Source organism: Porites lutea, chromosome 2, assembly GCF_958299795.1.
Source record: "Porites lutea chromosome 2, jaPorLute2.1, whole genome shotgun sequence".
In the NCBI taxonomy this organism is placed as follows: domain Eukaryota; kingdom Metazoa; phylum Cnidaria; class Anthozoa; order Scleractinia; family Poritidae; genus Porites; species Porites lutea.
The window spans coordinates 12,170,669-12,185,365 of record NC_133202.1 but is presented as its reverse complement, the minus strand read 5'-3'; the positions used below and the strand labels follow the sequence as shown (position 1 = coordinate 12,185,365).

General features: G+C 39.1%; 2 protein-coding genes across 2 annotated transcripts; both read left to right on the top strand.

The window, feature by feature from the left end:
- Window positions 1-2,081: 2,081 nt before the first annotated feature.
- On the top strand, window positions 2,082-4,487 carry LOC140927749 (microfibril-associated glycoprotein 4-like). The gene is made up of 3 exons (XM_073377432.1): window positions 2,082-2,403; window positions 3,095-3,472; window positions 4,021-4,487. Exons 1-3 carry the CDS (start codon window positions 2,130-2,132, stop codon window positions 4,281-4,283), a joined length of 915 nt encoding a protein of 304 aa, XP_073233533.1. The 5' UTR covers window positions 2,082-2,129; the 3' UTR covers window positions 4,284-4,487.
- A 1,248-nt stretch (window positions 4,488-5,735) lies between these two features.
- LOC140926631 (microfibril-associated glycoprotein 4-like) lies at window positions 5,736-8,987 on the top strand. Its single transcript, XM_073376351.1, has 3 exons — window positions 5,736-6,486; window positions 7,169-7,549; window positions 8,618-8,987. Exons 1-3 carry the CDS (start codon window positions 6,213-6,215, stop codon window positions 8,878-8,880), a joined length of 918 nt encoding a protein of 305 aa, XP_073232452.1. The 5' UTR covers window positions 5,736-6,212; the 3' UTR covers window positions 8,881-8,987.
- Window positions 8,988-14,697: the final 5,710 nt, after the last annotated feature.

Sequence of the window (14,697 nt, the reverse complement as noted above, 5' to 3'; positions counted from 1 at the left end):
AGAGGACTGGGGCGAGTTTCAAAATAGAATGTATGTGCAGCAACACGCGTACTGCTTACGTTATGCACATTCCCAACACATTGAGTGTCACCTCGGCAAGAAACAACCGCAAGTAAAAATTCCAATAGCATTTCTCTTCAGTCAACTTCATTTTAATAATGTTACTTCACATGCTGTTTTTTACGTCGGCCATCTTGTTATGCGCAGTAAGAGATGCGCAGTGCAAAACCAGGGAATCACCTTAATTAACAGACGACCAATAACAATACACAGCAATTATGGAGTCACTCTTGGTGTTAAAGCTATAGGCCTCAGTTCTTTGATGGGTAGCTTTTCATAAATGAGGCAGTCAAATTTTCCGTGGCACTTCTTGAGAACGCGAAATTGGCCCTCATTAAGAAGATTTTTGTCTCCGTGAGCTTCTTTTATTCTTCTGAATACTTGTGTTCGGCAATGCATTAATGAAGGTGTCAGGCTGTGTAGCCAACATAGTCTGCATCACACAGATCACATGCAAATTTGTAAACAACGCAATGCTGACTTACAATACTTGGCTTAATTCCTTTTTGGCTTAAGATCTTGCTCCAATTTTTTGCTCGCAAAAATAGGCTGTAAAGTGACGGCAATCTTATTGTTGAGACCACGTAATTGCATACGGACTGCGTTAGCGGCTATCCGGATCTTTGAAGGAAAGAACTACTCTGATCGTGTTGACATCATCGGTTTTCCTTTGTGACTTATATTTTGAATAAACATATTAATGGTGGAATTTATGAGGGCAATTGGATAATCAAGTCGGTAGAAGATAGATCGTAACTTGGCACATTCCTCATTGAAGGCTTCTGTCGTAGATGACAGAATTCCCAAGTATGCTTAGATGAATGTCTAAATCTGTGATTTAATCATTTAACTAGGATCAGCCTGTAGGATGAAGCGAATTTCGAGTTTACCACATGTTATATTTTGCCATCGAAAATGAGTAATGCACTAAGTTTTTGTTATCGCGTCATTTTTGAATCATTTCAGTTCGACGAGTCTCGCTATTTCCTTGAAAATATGTTCTAGTGAAAGAAAAAGATTTGTTATGCGTGTTAATGGCAAGTGGCCAATCTACTCCGTGCGGCTATTTAGCGAACGCGAGGAAAGTTGATGTTACATTAGCAACTTAGACCATTCTGAGACCCCGAGCTCGAACTTTTTCTGCCAAATAAAAGACTTTCGGCGGGAACAATTTGCATCACGTTTCTTATCTCTAGAACTATCAATCGACAAGAAATGAAAGAAATCGATTTTTTAACTCTTGCCACGAAATCAGGATTTTATTGCTCTATTTCAGTTTTCTGGTCGTCGCTCTTAAATAAAATCAACTGCATGCATGAAACTAAAAACACCGGGGACGCTTCTGGTTATGTCACTTTGAGGGTCTTGTAAGAAGATGCAAAATGTTAATTTCTTTAACTGTTTTGTCACAATCCTTTGTGTCTGTGTCAACTACAATACAAAAAGCTTCGCGTGCAAGGTATTCAGTCTTAGACCACGAACGTTTATTCATATCTCCGTTGGTAGTGTCCTCGTCAATGAATTTTTTTTCACATTTTGAGCCAGGACGGACTGATAACTGAATGATCTTAATATCTATACTTTGAAGATTTTGAATGATTTTTTTTCCAAATATTGTCTTTCGTCTATTTGCAAACTAATATTTTGACTGTTTGATGATTCGAGATGATCAGTTCAATTTGTATCTGCATAATTATCAAACACATAGTCACTCAGCAGCATTATCTTCTCGACGTTCACTGAGTCTGAAACTAAATAGAACCGCTGCTTCGATGCTACCATCACACAACCTGCCACCAGGCGTAGTTAGCATCCCGCTCGTGACAGAATCAAATTGTAGGACATGAGTGAACTGATGGTAATTTGACGATTGTCTTTTCTGACGTTAAGAGTTCCGTGCTTGTATTGTGCAAATAAGCTCCGGGCGCTCAAACTTGAAAACTCGACTTGTCTGTTACTTGGCAGTCCAATTTCACAATAAACTTTAGTTACGCTGACTCATTCTCCTTTAATACAGTCGTGGTGATACCAGTTGAACTTAATGACATTTGGTTCGCGTCGATTTAGGAATGATCGTGTGTAAGCTTCGACGTAGTGTCTTGACTCTAGTTTGCGCATTTCTGGTGATAGCTACGCTTAACGCCAGAAATGCAAGTGGCACTACAGCGCCTAACAACTCTGCAGTTCAAGCAGCTTCCAAATGTCATAACATGTACACTTACAACAGTTTTTACGCCGGAGCGAACAAGAAGATAGAAGCCCTGCTTCGCGAAGTTAAAAGTGAGCTGAGCGAGATTCGAGAAGAGATCAAATCCATGAAAGAAAACAAAACGAGTGACAAAGGTATATTCCAATTTCATATTCATTTTCAATTATCTTGAGAAGGGAAGCAAAGCTTATAGCATTTCGTCTTCGATTCATCCTCCTAGGGTACATAATTTTATTTTCGAAAAGACAGATCAATAAGTTAAAAGAATTTTTAATTTCCGCTGTCCCTTTTTCAGGGGCACCCAACGACGGTTTACTCCTAAATGCATTGGAGAGTCTATTTAGGCTATCCAGATTATTTTAGATCTCTACAAATGAATTCTAAGCCGGCGGCGCTATAAAATTTGTATCTGTTCGGTCATCCTAGGGGAACTTGAGGCTTTTCGAAATTACATGGGCTTCAGTGTTAATTTCCCGAAGTGCAAGTGAACGTAAAACGAAAGTAAAAATATTTCTTTTTTCTCATCTCCCCAGCACATTTTTGAATCCTAAAAAAAATTAGCCCAACGTAAGAAGTAACATATGAAAACTTCAGAAAATCGTAGGGAATTTTTAGATAAACTTCGAAAATTGTACATGTACCTGAGTGGAAAGCTCATCTAGACATTTTTAGCCATATTCAAGCAATAGAAAATTCTAGGAAATATTTACTGCTTCTCCGAACAGATAGTTTACAGAAATTTAGGCGTTGGGTGCCCCTGCCTTTTTTTTACTTACCAATAGTAAGAGCGAGAATATCAACGAAATTGTTGTCCTGAAATTTTAGTGTTTAAGAACTGCGCAGAACTCTACAAAGCTGGTAAACGAATAAGTGGCGTTTACAAGATCAACCCTGATAATGACGGTGCCTTCGATGTTTATTGTGACCAAAAAACAGCCGGTGGTGGGTGGACAGTGTTCCAAAAAAGACTGGACGGCTCAGTTGATTTCTACCTCGGGTGGGACGACTACAAACGAGGATTTGGAAATCTGAATGGTGAGTTTTGGCTCGGACTGGACAAGATTCATCGCCTGACAAAAGAACGCAGCAGACTTCGAGTAGATCTGGAAGACACGACCGGAAACACAGCTTATGCTGAATACAGTGTTTTTGGTGTTGCGAGTGAAAGGAGCAAATACAAGCTGAGTCTTGGAACATACTCGGGTAAGTATGGTCGCCGCGGCGGCGCGGTGGCCAGTTGCAGAATGAGATGTAACTCTGCATGACTGGTTTTAAAGTCGTTCTTGGAGATCAGAGTATTATTGAAGCTGATTCGCGAAATTTATCAAAACTCAATCATATATTGGGACCTTGCACCAAATTGAGGAAAATATTTAAAAAGTGGATCAAAACATTATTAAAAGAAGGTATAAATTACGTAACAAACACAAAAGAAGGCACGGATGGACAAACTTGAGGGAATGGATTGCACTGAATTGCCGTTTTTGAAAACTTGTTAGCCTAACAGTTTAATTTTCACAGGTTTAATCTTTTCGTTTTTATGTAAGAAATTGTTATAATGCTTTGGGTTATTTATTTGACGCGAAGCTGTGTTTTTTTTTTTTTTTAATTCATTTACAGGTGCATTTTTCGTAAACGTTAAGTTTCTTATAGCGAAACGAAGAGAAGCGTGAGACAACATTAACTCAATGATCTAGACAGTCTGACAAAGCCAAGCCCGGCCTTTAAGATCATTTTCTCTTTTCTTGAAGGAACTGCTGGTGACTCACTTTCATATCATCGTGGAATGGCGTTTTCTACCAAAGATCGAGACAACGACTTGAATAGCGGCGACTGTGCAAAGCGTTGCAAGGGAGGATGGTGGTTTAATTCATGTCTTTATTCCAACCTGAATGGCCTCTATCATCACGGAAAACACTCTACGTCATGGGAGGGTGTCAACTGGAATACGTGGAAAGGCAGCACCTACTCCGCAAAACGAGCTGAAATGAAAATCAAACCAGTTAAAGCCTAGAGCTACCTTCTCTTTTTTTCTGCTGTAACTTAATCGATATTAAGGTCGTGCAATATTCAGTAGATGAGTGACGGTTTAACCATTCTGATCATATCATTGAGTGGAAAACCAGTATAGACAATTAAAAATTTTGGCTTTTAAACTCTCTGAGTACAGTGTTCTCCTGTTACACTAGTCAAATGTTTGCCCCGGATTCGAGTCAGGGACTGACGACTCAGGTTGGACCAGTGAACTGCCGGTGCTTAGGTGGGGGCGGAGCGGGCGGGGGGGTTAGGGTAGAGGGCGCGACTTATTTCTTTCAGCCTTAAGCCCACCCCACTGGTCACAACTCTGAAAATGGATCACAGCAGACTATTCGTGGTCTTTTTGGTTGGATGAAGAGAAGTGTGGTACGCATTGTCCAAAAAGCCTGTTTTCGTACTTCGCGTAATCCAGCACACTCTAAATCAGTACCATACAACAAACCAAGCACGCTGTTTCGAACGTAAAGCAAAAGTAGATTGACACGGGTGGATTTATGTGCATGTTCGTTTTCGTTTCCTCTGCGGCTCTGGCTGTGCCAGGCTCTCAGTCACGATCTGTGTACATATAAACTATCTTTGACTGCATGAAACAGGCCACTCATTAAGTTCCAGATATGTATACTTTAGCCACGCCTTACGACCTTTTCTTTCGTAACGTATTTATCCCATCATTATTCTTTAATGGCATTGGCATGCACTCATTGATTAACAATGCCGTAACAAAAAGCAAAAATGGAAAACAATGTCCCAACAGCCGAATCTACGTCCTGTCAAAAATGGACAAGCATGACAAGTTGAACGTAAAAAAAGAAGTAATACGTGACAAGTTTTACGAATCCTCTTTATCTTAGTGTTTAAAGCATTAAAAGCGGTTAAGTTATAAAATAAGAAACAGGACGAGAAGTGTGCCATTTGACAGGTTAAAGGTCACGTCATTCAACAGTAACTCCACTTAATCGATAATCTCAGCAGTTTACATATTTTTCTTCCAGTCTAGTATTTCGCCGTAGCTCCGGGAAGAGATTTTATGGGCGATTTGATGATAACAGTCTTCCCTGCGGGAGAGAGTGATCTGTTCTTCTTCTTAAACGAAATAGGCCTTTTGTAACACAGATAGGGTCACAGGGTACAACTGATAGTCACGCTGGCGTGAAAACAATGTAGTGAACCAAGAAAGAGGATTGCCCCATGTATCGTCTAAAATGATAATTTCTTTTCAAGGACCATTGCGTTGTTTGCCCACAATGCTAAATCTGTAGCATTTCAGTTGACGGTTTGTTGAAATTAACAACACAGCATAGATATAGGTGTAACTGAATACATAACATAGAGAATAGAGACAGGAATGATAAACATTTAAAACTACATTCTTTACCCATAGCAAAACCTAAAGGGCGTGCAATAAGGCATTTTTCACGAGGACGTCATTTTACTACAAGTGATCAAAATACTTCCGGGTTTTCCTTTCGAGGGCAGACTAAATTTATAATTACGACCACAGCTGATTACAAAAAAGAGAGAAAAAGACGAAATCAGTTCCCTGGTTGAAGTCGTAGAATAAAACTATTGTGAGAACGTCCTGTTAATGCTAATGATTTCCTTTTAAAATCGATCGAAAAACTTGAACTGCCACCCATTTTTCATGTGCACTTTAATTCTAACTTCCATCCTTAAGCTGAAAAATGGGTGGGAATTAAGTGAAAGTATATTTTGTGTTTCAACATTAAAGATCGTTTAATATATTTCCGTTTGCGTATATCGTGTAAATCGCGTGTATTGCAGCATGCTCCTTTACTCCGGAGTATTAAACAGAGAGAGACTCGGAAGACTGTTCAGTGTTTTGCAAAAGTGATTTATTTCTCGTTAGTGAAAAGCAGAGATTTAAACGAGAACGAGTAGGCTAATCATGGTTTACCGTCGTTCACTTTGGAGTCTTTGCAGTCTTCTGACAGTGATAGCTTTACTAAGTTTTGCCAAATCAAGCATAATAGCAAACAACACCGCAGTGCGTAGCCCCGACGAGGGTTCTAAATGTCATGTATACAACACTTACAACTACTACAACAGCCACTTAAACACGGGGTCGAACAAGAAGATGGAAGCACTACTTCATCGAGTACTGAATGAGTTAAGCGAGATAAGAGAGGAGATTACGTTATTAAAAGCAAACAAAACGACTGGTAAGTACGTATACAAAGAGTGCGCACCCTTACCGTGCACGTAGAAGATAGGAGTTCTTTCATTTGTCTTTGTTTTGCTGTGTTTTGTTTGTTACTTATTTATTTTTTGAATGATTAAATTCTAGCTATAACCTTGCCCCTCGTGGCAATCATCGATGATGATGGGCAAATAACTCTACCCGCACTTTCTTGATAGAGAGAAGTTAACAAACAGCGGACGGAACAGTAGTAATCATCATCATCATCATCATCATCATTAACATTATCATCATTATCATTTTTATTATTACTATTATTCCTATTGTAGTTATAGTAAATGCTCTTCAGCTACTGTGCGCTCCTCTGCATAATGTACAGGCGCTGAAAAATTAAAACAACTTATTTCTTTGAGATTGCACCGTTAAAACATTTAAAACGCTAAAGGGATAAAAGTTGAAAAGCAGCTAAAATCTTTCGATCCATAGAAATCCACAATCGGGTCTAAATTAAAAATCATACCTGAGTCACACTCGTGAAAGACGGTAAAAAAGGGATAAAAGGCAAAAATCAGGTTTTCTCTAAAACGACTGCTACCTTCGAATGCAGCAGTTTGTAACTTCTTATAAAAAGACCCCTGATGTTTTCCTCTCTGTGATGTCAAACGATACAAAAGTACTTCAGTTGTTTATTTCTTTATCCTTAGCAATTTACAAGAACTGTGGTGAACTCTACAAAGTTGGCAAGCGAAACAATGGTGTCTATTCCATTGACCCCGACAACACTGGTGCCTTCGATGTTTATTGTGACCAAAAATCGGCCGGTGGGGGGTGGACAGTGTTCCAAAAGAGACTGGACGGTTCGGTCGATTTCTATCGAGGCTGGGATGACTACAAACGAGGCTTTGGAAATCTGAATGGTGAATTTTGGCTCGGACTGGACAAAATTCATCGCCTGACAAAAGAGCGAAGCAGGCTTCATGTGGATCTTGAAGAGACGACTGGAAAAACAGCTTATGCTGAATACGACTTTTTTGGTGTTGCAAGTGAGAGAAGCAAATATAAGTTGAGTCTTGGAACATATTCGGGTAATATATAAAGCCTAGAGCCATACAAACATATAAGCGCAATTAAAATTTTATTCCTAAAATTATAATAATAATAATAATAATAATAATAATTATTATTATTATTATTATTATTATTAATATTATTATTATTATTATTATTATTATTATTATTATTATAGATTTAAACTACCTCTACTATATAGCGGTCGAGAGGTCTACCAAAAATTATGGCCTGAAAAAGAACAGCTTTGGATTTGACCCATTCAGAAAATTCATGATAGCGAAACCACAGAAGGGGAATATAAGTAGAGAAGAAATTTCGTAATTTGTGACAAAATGACATTATTCCCTTGAATCACACATTTGATTTCTCTTCGCCTGTTCTTTCACTTCTTGAACTTTGCAGGTTATTGTTTAGACTTACTTCTATGGGAAAAGTTCGATTATTAAGATAATTAGGATAATTAAGCTTAAATTATTTTGAAGTAAAACCTGGTCAATAGTAGAACTGGAAACGTTGATTTCCTGGCCAGCAAGTTACATGATTCTTCGGCATGGTTCGATAGAACTCTCTTTCCTCTGCGCAAGTGGATTAGTTGTCAAATATGAAAGTTGTCTGTGAGCGTCAATGAAGACGTCAAAAGTGCTACAACGGGACACTTTGTTCCCTGACACGGGACTGGCCACTGGCAACTGACATGTGAATGTGTTCAGTATGATAGACTCCAATTTTGAGTTTTACTGGAAAATAATGTGAACAGGCTAACCAGTTTCCAGGTTGTCGCAAGTTTGCCAACAGCCCTACCAGCCTCGCCCCTCCCCTACATAAAAACCTCCTGTAGCTGCAGATCTTAAAGATCAGACACGCTTATGAGTGTTGAATTCCGAATTATTTTTTTCTTCTTTTGTTTCTTTTATTTCCCTTAAAAAAGTATAATTTTACCAGATAACTAAGCTAAGTCGAACAACCTACAACCTGCGAATTACTCTCTCCGGATGTGACAACCGGCAGTAACAATGAGAGAGTTGTAATTCCCTTTGTCTTGCTTCACTAAATATTAATGTAGCACGAATCTTCTCATCTAGGAACCGCGGGTGACTCGCTTTCATATCATCGTGGAATGGCGTTCTCCACAAAAGATCGCGACAACGACCTTGGTTCAAACAGCTGTGCCATACGCTGTAAGGGAGCTTGGTGGTATCAGTCCTGTGTTGATTCAAATTTAAACGGCCTCTATCATCACGGGACACACTCTATGTCATGGGAGGGTGTCAACTGGTATAAATGGAAGGGCAACAGCTACTCCGCTAAGCGAGCTGAAATGAAAATCAAACCAGTTAACACTTAGAGCTTCCTTTTTCTACTTCTTGAGTTCTTCTGAAACTTTGATGTAGTCGATACAATACATGGGCGCACTTGATTTAGTAGCTCAGTGACTCTCACAGTCGGAATCAGTGAACGAGTTTATTTTGATTAAGTTACTTGGAGTAAGTAATCAGTCATGGCTAAAACCGGAGCTACTGCTTAATACAAACCATTGACTTCAATCAAAATACTGAATACGTCTGGCTCAAAAATGAAAGGAGATAGGAGCCGTCGAAAGGAGGAACTCCCAGGATACAGTTTATCATTTCACAGCGTTTTTATAAACCGGTCTATTTTAAACATCTTTAAGAGTACTTTTTCTCTCGTATTGAATATCCGCTCCGTATGTGTGCAAATTTCGAAAAAAAAAAAATGAAAAAAATAATAATGATAAAAGACAAAAGAAAAAGAGTTGTCAGTAATGACTCAAAACTGCCATGTTCTGGTCTTTATCTTTTGATAATGGCTGTTTGGTATAAGTGTGTGGCAGGTGGATAGTTTAATGTCCAAACAAAACGTCAAAAACACGAACATCGTAACTTACAATCTTCATGCTCTCTTTAGTCTATAAATGCTCATGGCCTTGAATTAGTAGACCGCCGACCTTTATTGTGAATACGACTATCGTAAATGCATGCTACGTTACGTTCTAGCTGTTATACGGTCCATCCGCATGTACATTTACTAATTCTGTAGTACTGAAATTTGAAATGGACGGCTATATTTCTCCAGTGACCAGGCCAAGATAGAACGCCTGATGATCACAGGTTAGTTATCCTCAGAACGGAATCCAGATGGTGTGAAAAGGAGTTTCCGTATAGTGCAATACTTTTTTTTTAAGATCAGTTGTTAGGAAAGTAAAGTGACAACTACACAACTACATAAAGTTCTTGTAGCGCTAGTAATGTGTTGGTCGTTTCTATATGTTTCTAATTACTCAGCAATTGGGTAATTTGGGTAAGAACGGCCTTCCAGATAGGAGATAAACTGTCAGCACTCTTAAGGTTAGACTGCAAAACAGTCCGTATTCTCCTCACTGCTTCTATGAGAAACGCTGTTAGGCAAGAAAAGAGAATCTTAATCATAATATTGGGACTAGACTTACAATAAGTCGACGTTACGAGGTTTTTAGCGAGCGGAGCGAGCTTCTAGGCCGCGAAGCGGCCAAGAGAGCGACTAGGTCGCGAGAGGTCTTCGTCCCGCGCCATATTAAATCGGACGAAGGACGTTTTTGAAAGTCTAGTCTGCCTTAAACAGATCTTAAACAGGGTATATAATTTCGTGCAAGCCTGTACTGATTATAAACAGGGTAATACAATACCTGCATGACTGATTTTGTCTGCTGACCGAAGTTTGTGTGTAATAAATTCAAGAGATAGGAAGGAAATGACTATAAATGGCTTTAAAATAAGGCAGCGTGTACTATACTTTGTCCTTTGTCCTAAACATAAGAGTAATAAAATTACGAGTGTTGTCCTTAACAGGGTATTTATTTTAGGGTTTTTTGTCCTAAACTGCTTCAGGGTTTCCCCTTGGGTTTCCCCTATACCTAAATATTGGTCGAGCAACTCCCCCAGGGGAATGTTTTTCTTCCAGTCTAGTAGTTCTCAGTAGCTCCTGAGATAGATTTGTTGATAACCTAGTCTTTTCTGCTTCTCCCGCCTTTTAGAAGACTCAACGGGAGCCAGTTTCAGATGTCCTTGTTCGCCAACCGAAATAGGCCTTATGTAATGCTGCTAGGGTCAAGGGGCAGAACTGATAGTCTCGCTGGCGAGAAACCAATGAAGTGAACCAGGAAGAGGATTGCGTGTTTCATGTAAAATGTTTATTTCTTTTTAGGGAGTACTGAATTGTTTGCTCACCACTCGTGGCTATATTTTTAATGTAGCATCTCAGTGTGAGGGTTTGTCCAAATTAACGTGGTATAGAATATCCCGTATTTGGCATGGCCACAAAAACTGACTTACACCGTAAAAGAGTACACATAATAGTGATTGGAAAATAATAATATCCCCTGTCATAACAAAACCTGTAGCTGAAGCCTTCAGCCATGACTACAACTCACCTAACAACTGACCTCAGTGACCAGAACTAGGAAGATTCCGGTTTTGCTTTCTTGGATCATTGGCTAGGATCGTTTGGTGTTGATGACAAAATTTAAATGAGAAAGAAAGAGGGAATTAAATGAATTCTCTGTTAGTTGTTGGAAAATGACAACATCTTAAAAATTTCCTATTACTTCGATATTGATGAAGGGAAGCAGGAGCCTATCAGGTGACAGGCTGCTGAGGGAAGTAATTCTTATCTAAAGCAATCGAGACTCTTGACTTGGAGTTTCCTTTCATCTTTTTCGCACATTAATTCTCCTCTGCTCCAACCTAAAAATAGGTATCAATTAGGAAACACTATACATATTTAGCATGATCCAGCCTGCGAGAGCATCCGTTTTTTTCGGCTCTAGTCTCTAGTTTGACCCGCGGTGGGAAGAGAAGCGACGAAAGAGAGAGTACACGATACAGTATTTAGTGATAAAGCGAAAAACTTCCTCGTCATTGAAAAGCTGATTTACGAGCGAGAAAGAACACGCTGTTCATGGTGTTCCGCCGTTTACTTTCGATTCTTTCTTTATTAATAAGCGTTGCTAAGTCCAATGCAACACCAAACAACTCAGCAGTGCTCAGGGAAGATGCGGATTCTAAATGTCATTCCTACAATACGAATTATAATTACAACTACTACAACAGCCCTTTAAATACAGGTTGGAACAAGAAAATGGAAGCTCTGCTTCATCGCGTTCTAAATGAGTTAAGCGAGATGAGAGAGGAAATCAAGTTTTTTAAAGTCAACAAAACGATCGGTATGTACAAATATATTAATAGTAATTGAATTAGTTGCTGCTTGTTTATATCCTCTAGAAAACAAGAGATTGAAATAATTTATTATTCTCCTAGTTTAGAAAATTTAATAAGTTGTTTAATAAAACCATGCAGCTGCGAATCGATGTAAATACCGCCGGACAAAGGCAAAATTCACATCTTATTTTAAAGCATAAGATAAAATTTTCTCCTTCGTGTCAGTCATATTAGCGAAAGATTAACATTTTTTTGAAGTAAAAATCTGCGGTTGACAATTCCGTTCGTGCTGATTGTTTAATACGTATCCTTATTGCGCACCTTAAGGTGACTCGACCCAGTTTTTTTTAGGGGGTACCATCCTACTTTGAAGCTCTCTGGTATCCCCACCTTTACTTTTATCGTAAGTATAACACATAGAATGGATAACATATAGATCAATCTACAATATAACATAGATTTTTGGCGATCGGAGTAAATGTCACGTGGTTATAATGCCACGCCCCTTTAAGGTCTGAGTCGAAAATCTGCTGTTGCCGGCATTTTTTCGTGAAAATCTCTCAGCTACGCATAGTGCGCATTAGTGCCTTGCGCTGAACAGAGTTTCACCAAAATCGCAAAGACCCAATTCGAGAAATTCAGCGGTTTCCAAATTTAGGTCATAATTTATGCGAAAATGATAAGCAAACTTTACACGGATTATATCTAATAAACTATGAGATTCATCTCTGTATTTTGGGCATCCTTATAACAGATGGGTCCTTGCAAGTCAGCAAAACGCTTTAGGGCCTTGTAAATGCGCGCGATTTCGAGCAAAGCAAACATATAGAAATTATAGTTTTCGCTATTTGTTGACGTTTGTCAGCGTTTAAGAGTCAATCTCACGAAAAAAGCATTTTCTAAAAAATTCGTAGTTTTTTTTCCTTCAAATTTTTTCAGGGCCACAATTGATTAACTTACTACCCGGACTCTGAATTTCATGGTCATTGAAAAACTGTGACATTACCTTTGATTTAGATTTAGTGTGTAGCACTTCTTGATTTTTTTGCAAAGGTACAAGAAGCACGAGAATTGATTGAAAATTGTGAGTTAAACCTCTATGTATCACGCGATGGCCTGTCTCACTGTACCAAAATTATCATATTCGGAAGTCAGCCAAGCGCGGTCATTGCACGCGTGCTGAACAAGAATGCTGTATAATGACAGACTAGAAACAATAGACAACTCCCAAAGCACAAACTCAGCCCAAACGCTAGAAATCTTCAATGTTTACTCAAGTTTGGGCTTATAGAAGATAATGTCACAGTTTTTCAATGACCATGAAATTCAGAGTCCGGGTTGTTAGTTAATCAATTGTGGCCCTGAAAAAATTTGAAGGAAAAAAAACCGCTAATTTTTAAGAAAATGCTTTTTTCGTGAGATTGACTCTTAAACGCTGACAAACGTCAACAAATAGCGAAAACTACAAGCGGGGGCGGGTGGGGGGGGGGGGGGTGGGGGTGGGAGGGCCGTGTATCCTCATAAGGCTTTTCTGAGTTTTTTTTCCCTAGAGAATAAAACATCAGCACCTGACGTTTTCAGTAGCTGTTCGTTCCTCCCTTTCCTACGACTTTTTTGGTGTTGCAAGTGAGAGAAGCAAATACAAGCTGAGTCTTGGAACATATTCAGGTAAGTTTTTTTAAGGTGAATCTTACAAGAAGCGTAGCACATTAATAAAAACATAAATTAGAAAAAAAAAATCACAACTACCTGTAATCCAATCAACACCTCTTGAGGACACGGAAAGGCAAGTAATTCATGGTAGTGAATTACTTGCCACACTATAGGAAAAAAGCTTGCCTAGCCCCGGGCCTCATTATGCCGCGCGACCAAAGCGTTTCGGGCCACGTGGTCCAAGGCAAGGAAAAAACGTCTTATTCTGAATACGATTTTTTGTTGTTGCAAGTGAGAGAAGTAAATACAGCGATTATTCTTATTAAGTAGGTTTGTTAAAGGAGTTCCATTTTTCAATGGAATGTATACGAACGAGGTTCCTTTTCTGTCATATGAATTATTTAAAAGGGTAAGGGGTTGGACCTCGGGGCGGAGCCTCCCCGTAGAAAACATGAGGGAGGTTGAGCAAAAACGTTTTTTAGCGACACACGTCAACCGGAATAGAAGCCTTGTCCTTTTTTGTATGCCTTGACGAAGAATTACCTTCACGTTACCAACTTTGTATTGCAAAAGTGTAAGTGTCTTTACTCTTCTTACAAGGACGCCTTGCCGGAACATTTGGGCAAAACCACTGAACAAGAACTCAAAAAAGTCCACTTTGGGTTGACGTGTGCTACTTAAAAACGTTTTGCTTAAGCTGATCGTAATGCAGATCCCCACTGTTGGGTAGCCCTGGAACCCGACCGCAGGGGCATGTGGTTTTAACAAGACATATCATCGTTTTTGTTTCAATTCGCGCGCTTGACTTTCCGCGGAGAGACTTCAATGGAAATGGACATACAAAACTATCAGTGTTTTCGGCAAAAACGAAACGGCAACAATTTTCCGTGTTCTTTATTCTTATGGCCCATAGAAATGACGTCGACGACAAAATGTGCAAAACGTTATTTCCATTGGAGTTTTGAACATTCTTGTGTCCTTTCTGTGGTTGGATATAAGAGTAAAGACCTACAGACCATGGGCAATTCTTGTCGATATGTTAATCATGAAAATACTTTCCCGAACTACCATAGTTTGAAATAAGCGTTTCGTATAATTTCTGGTTTTGTGTCGTTCTTATTGTTAATTGCCCTTGGCAAATAAACCCTTGTAAACGTTACTTTCATCCCCAGGAACTGATGCATATTAAGCAGCATAAGAAACGTGACGTTTATCAAAAAATCCATTTAACCAGAGCTTGTTTTATATACTGCAGTTTGTGGTGAAGTTGTGGGGTAGCTGTTTACGAACAGTTC

What these genes read in the sequence shown, in the direction of transcription:
- LOC140927749 (XM_073377432.1), top strand. Translation starts at nt 2,130, where the DNA reads ATGATCGTGTGTAAGCTTCGACGTAGTGTCTTGACTCTAGTTTGCGCA. An exon ending in AAACAAAACGAGTGACAAAG is followed by an intron (nt 2,404 to 3,094) that starts GTATATTCCAAT and finishes CTGAAATTTTAG; the next exon opens with TGTTTAAGAACTGCGCAGAA. An exon ending in GAGTCTTGGAACATACTCGG is followed by an intron (nt 3,473 to 4,020) that starts GTAAGTATGGTC and finishes CTTTTCTTGAAG; the next exon opens with GAACTGCTGGTGACTCACTT.
- LOC140926631 (XM_073376351.1), top strand. Translation starts at nt 6,213, where the DNA reads ATGGTTTACCGTCGTTCACTTTGGAGTCTTTGCAGTCTTCTGACAGTG. An exon ending in AAAAGCAAACAAAACGACTG is followed by an intron (nt 6,487 to 7,168) that starts GTAAGTACGTAT and finishes CTTTATCCTTAG; the next exon opens with CAATTTACAAGAACTGTGGT. An exon ending in GAGTCTTGGAACATATTCGG is followed by an intron (nt 7,550 to 8,617) that starts GTAATATATAAA and finishes CTTCTCATCTAG; the next exon opens with GAACCGCGGGTGACTCGCTT.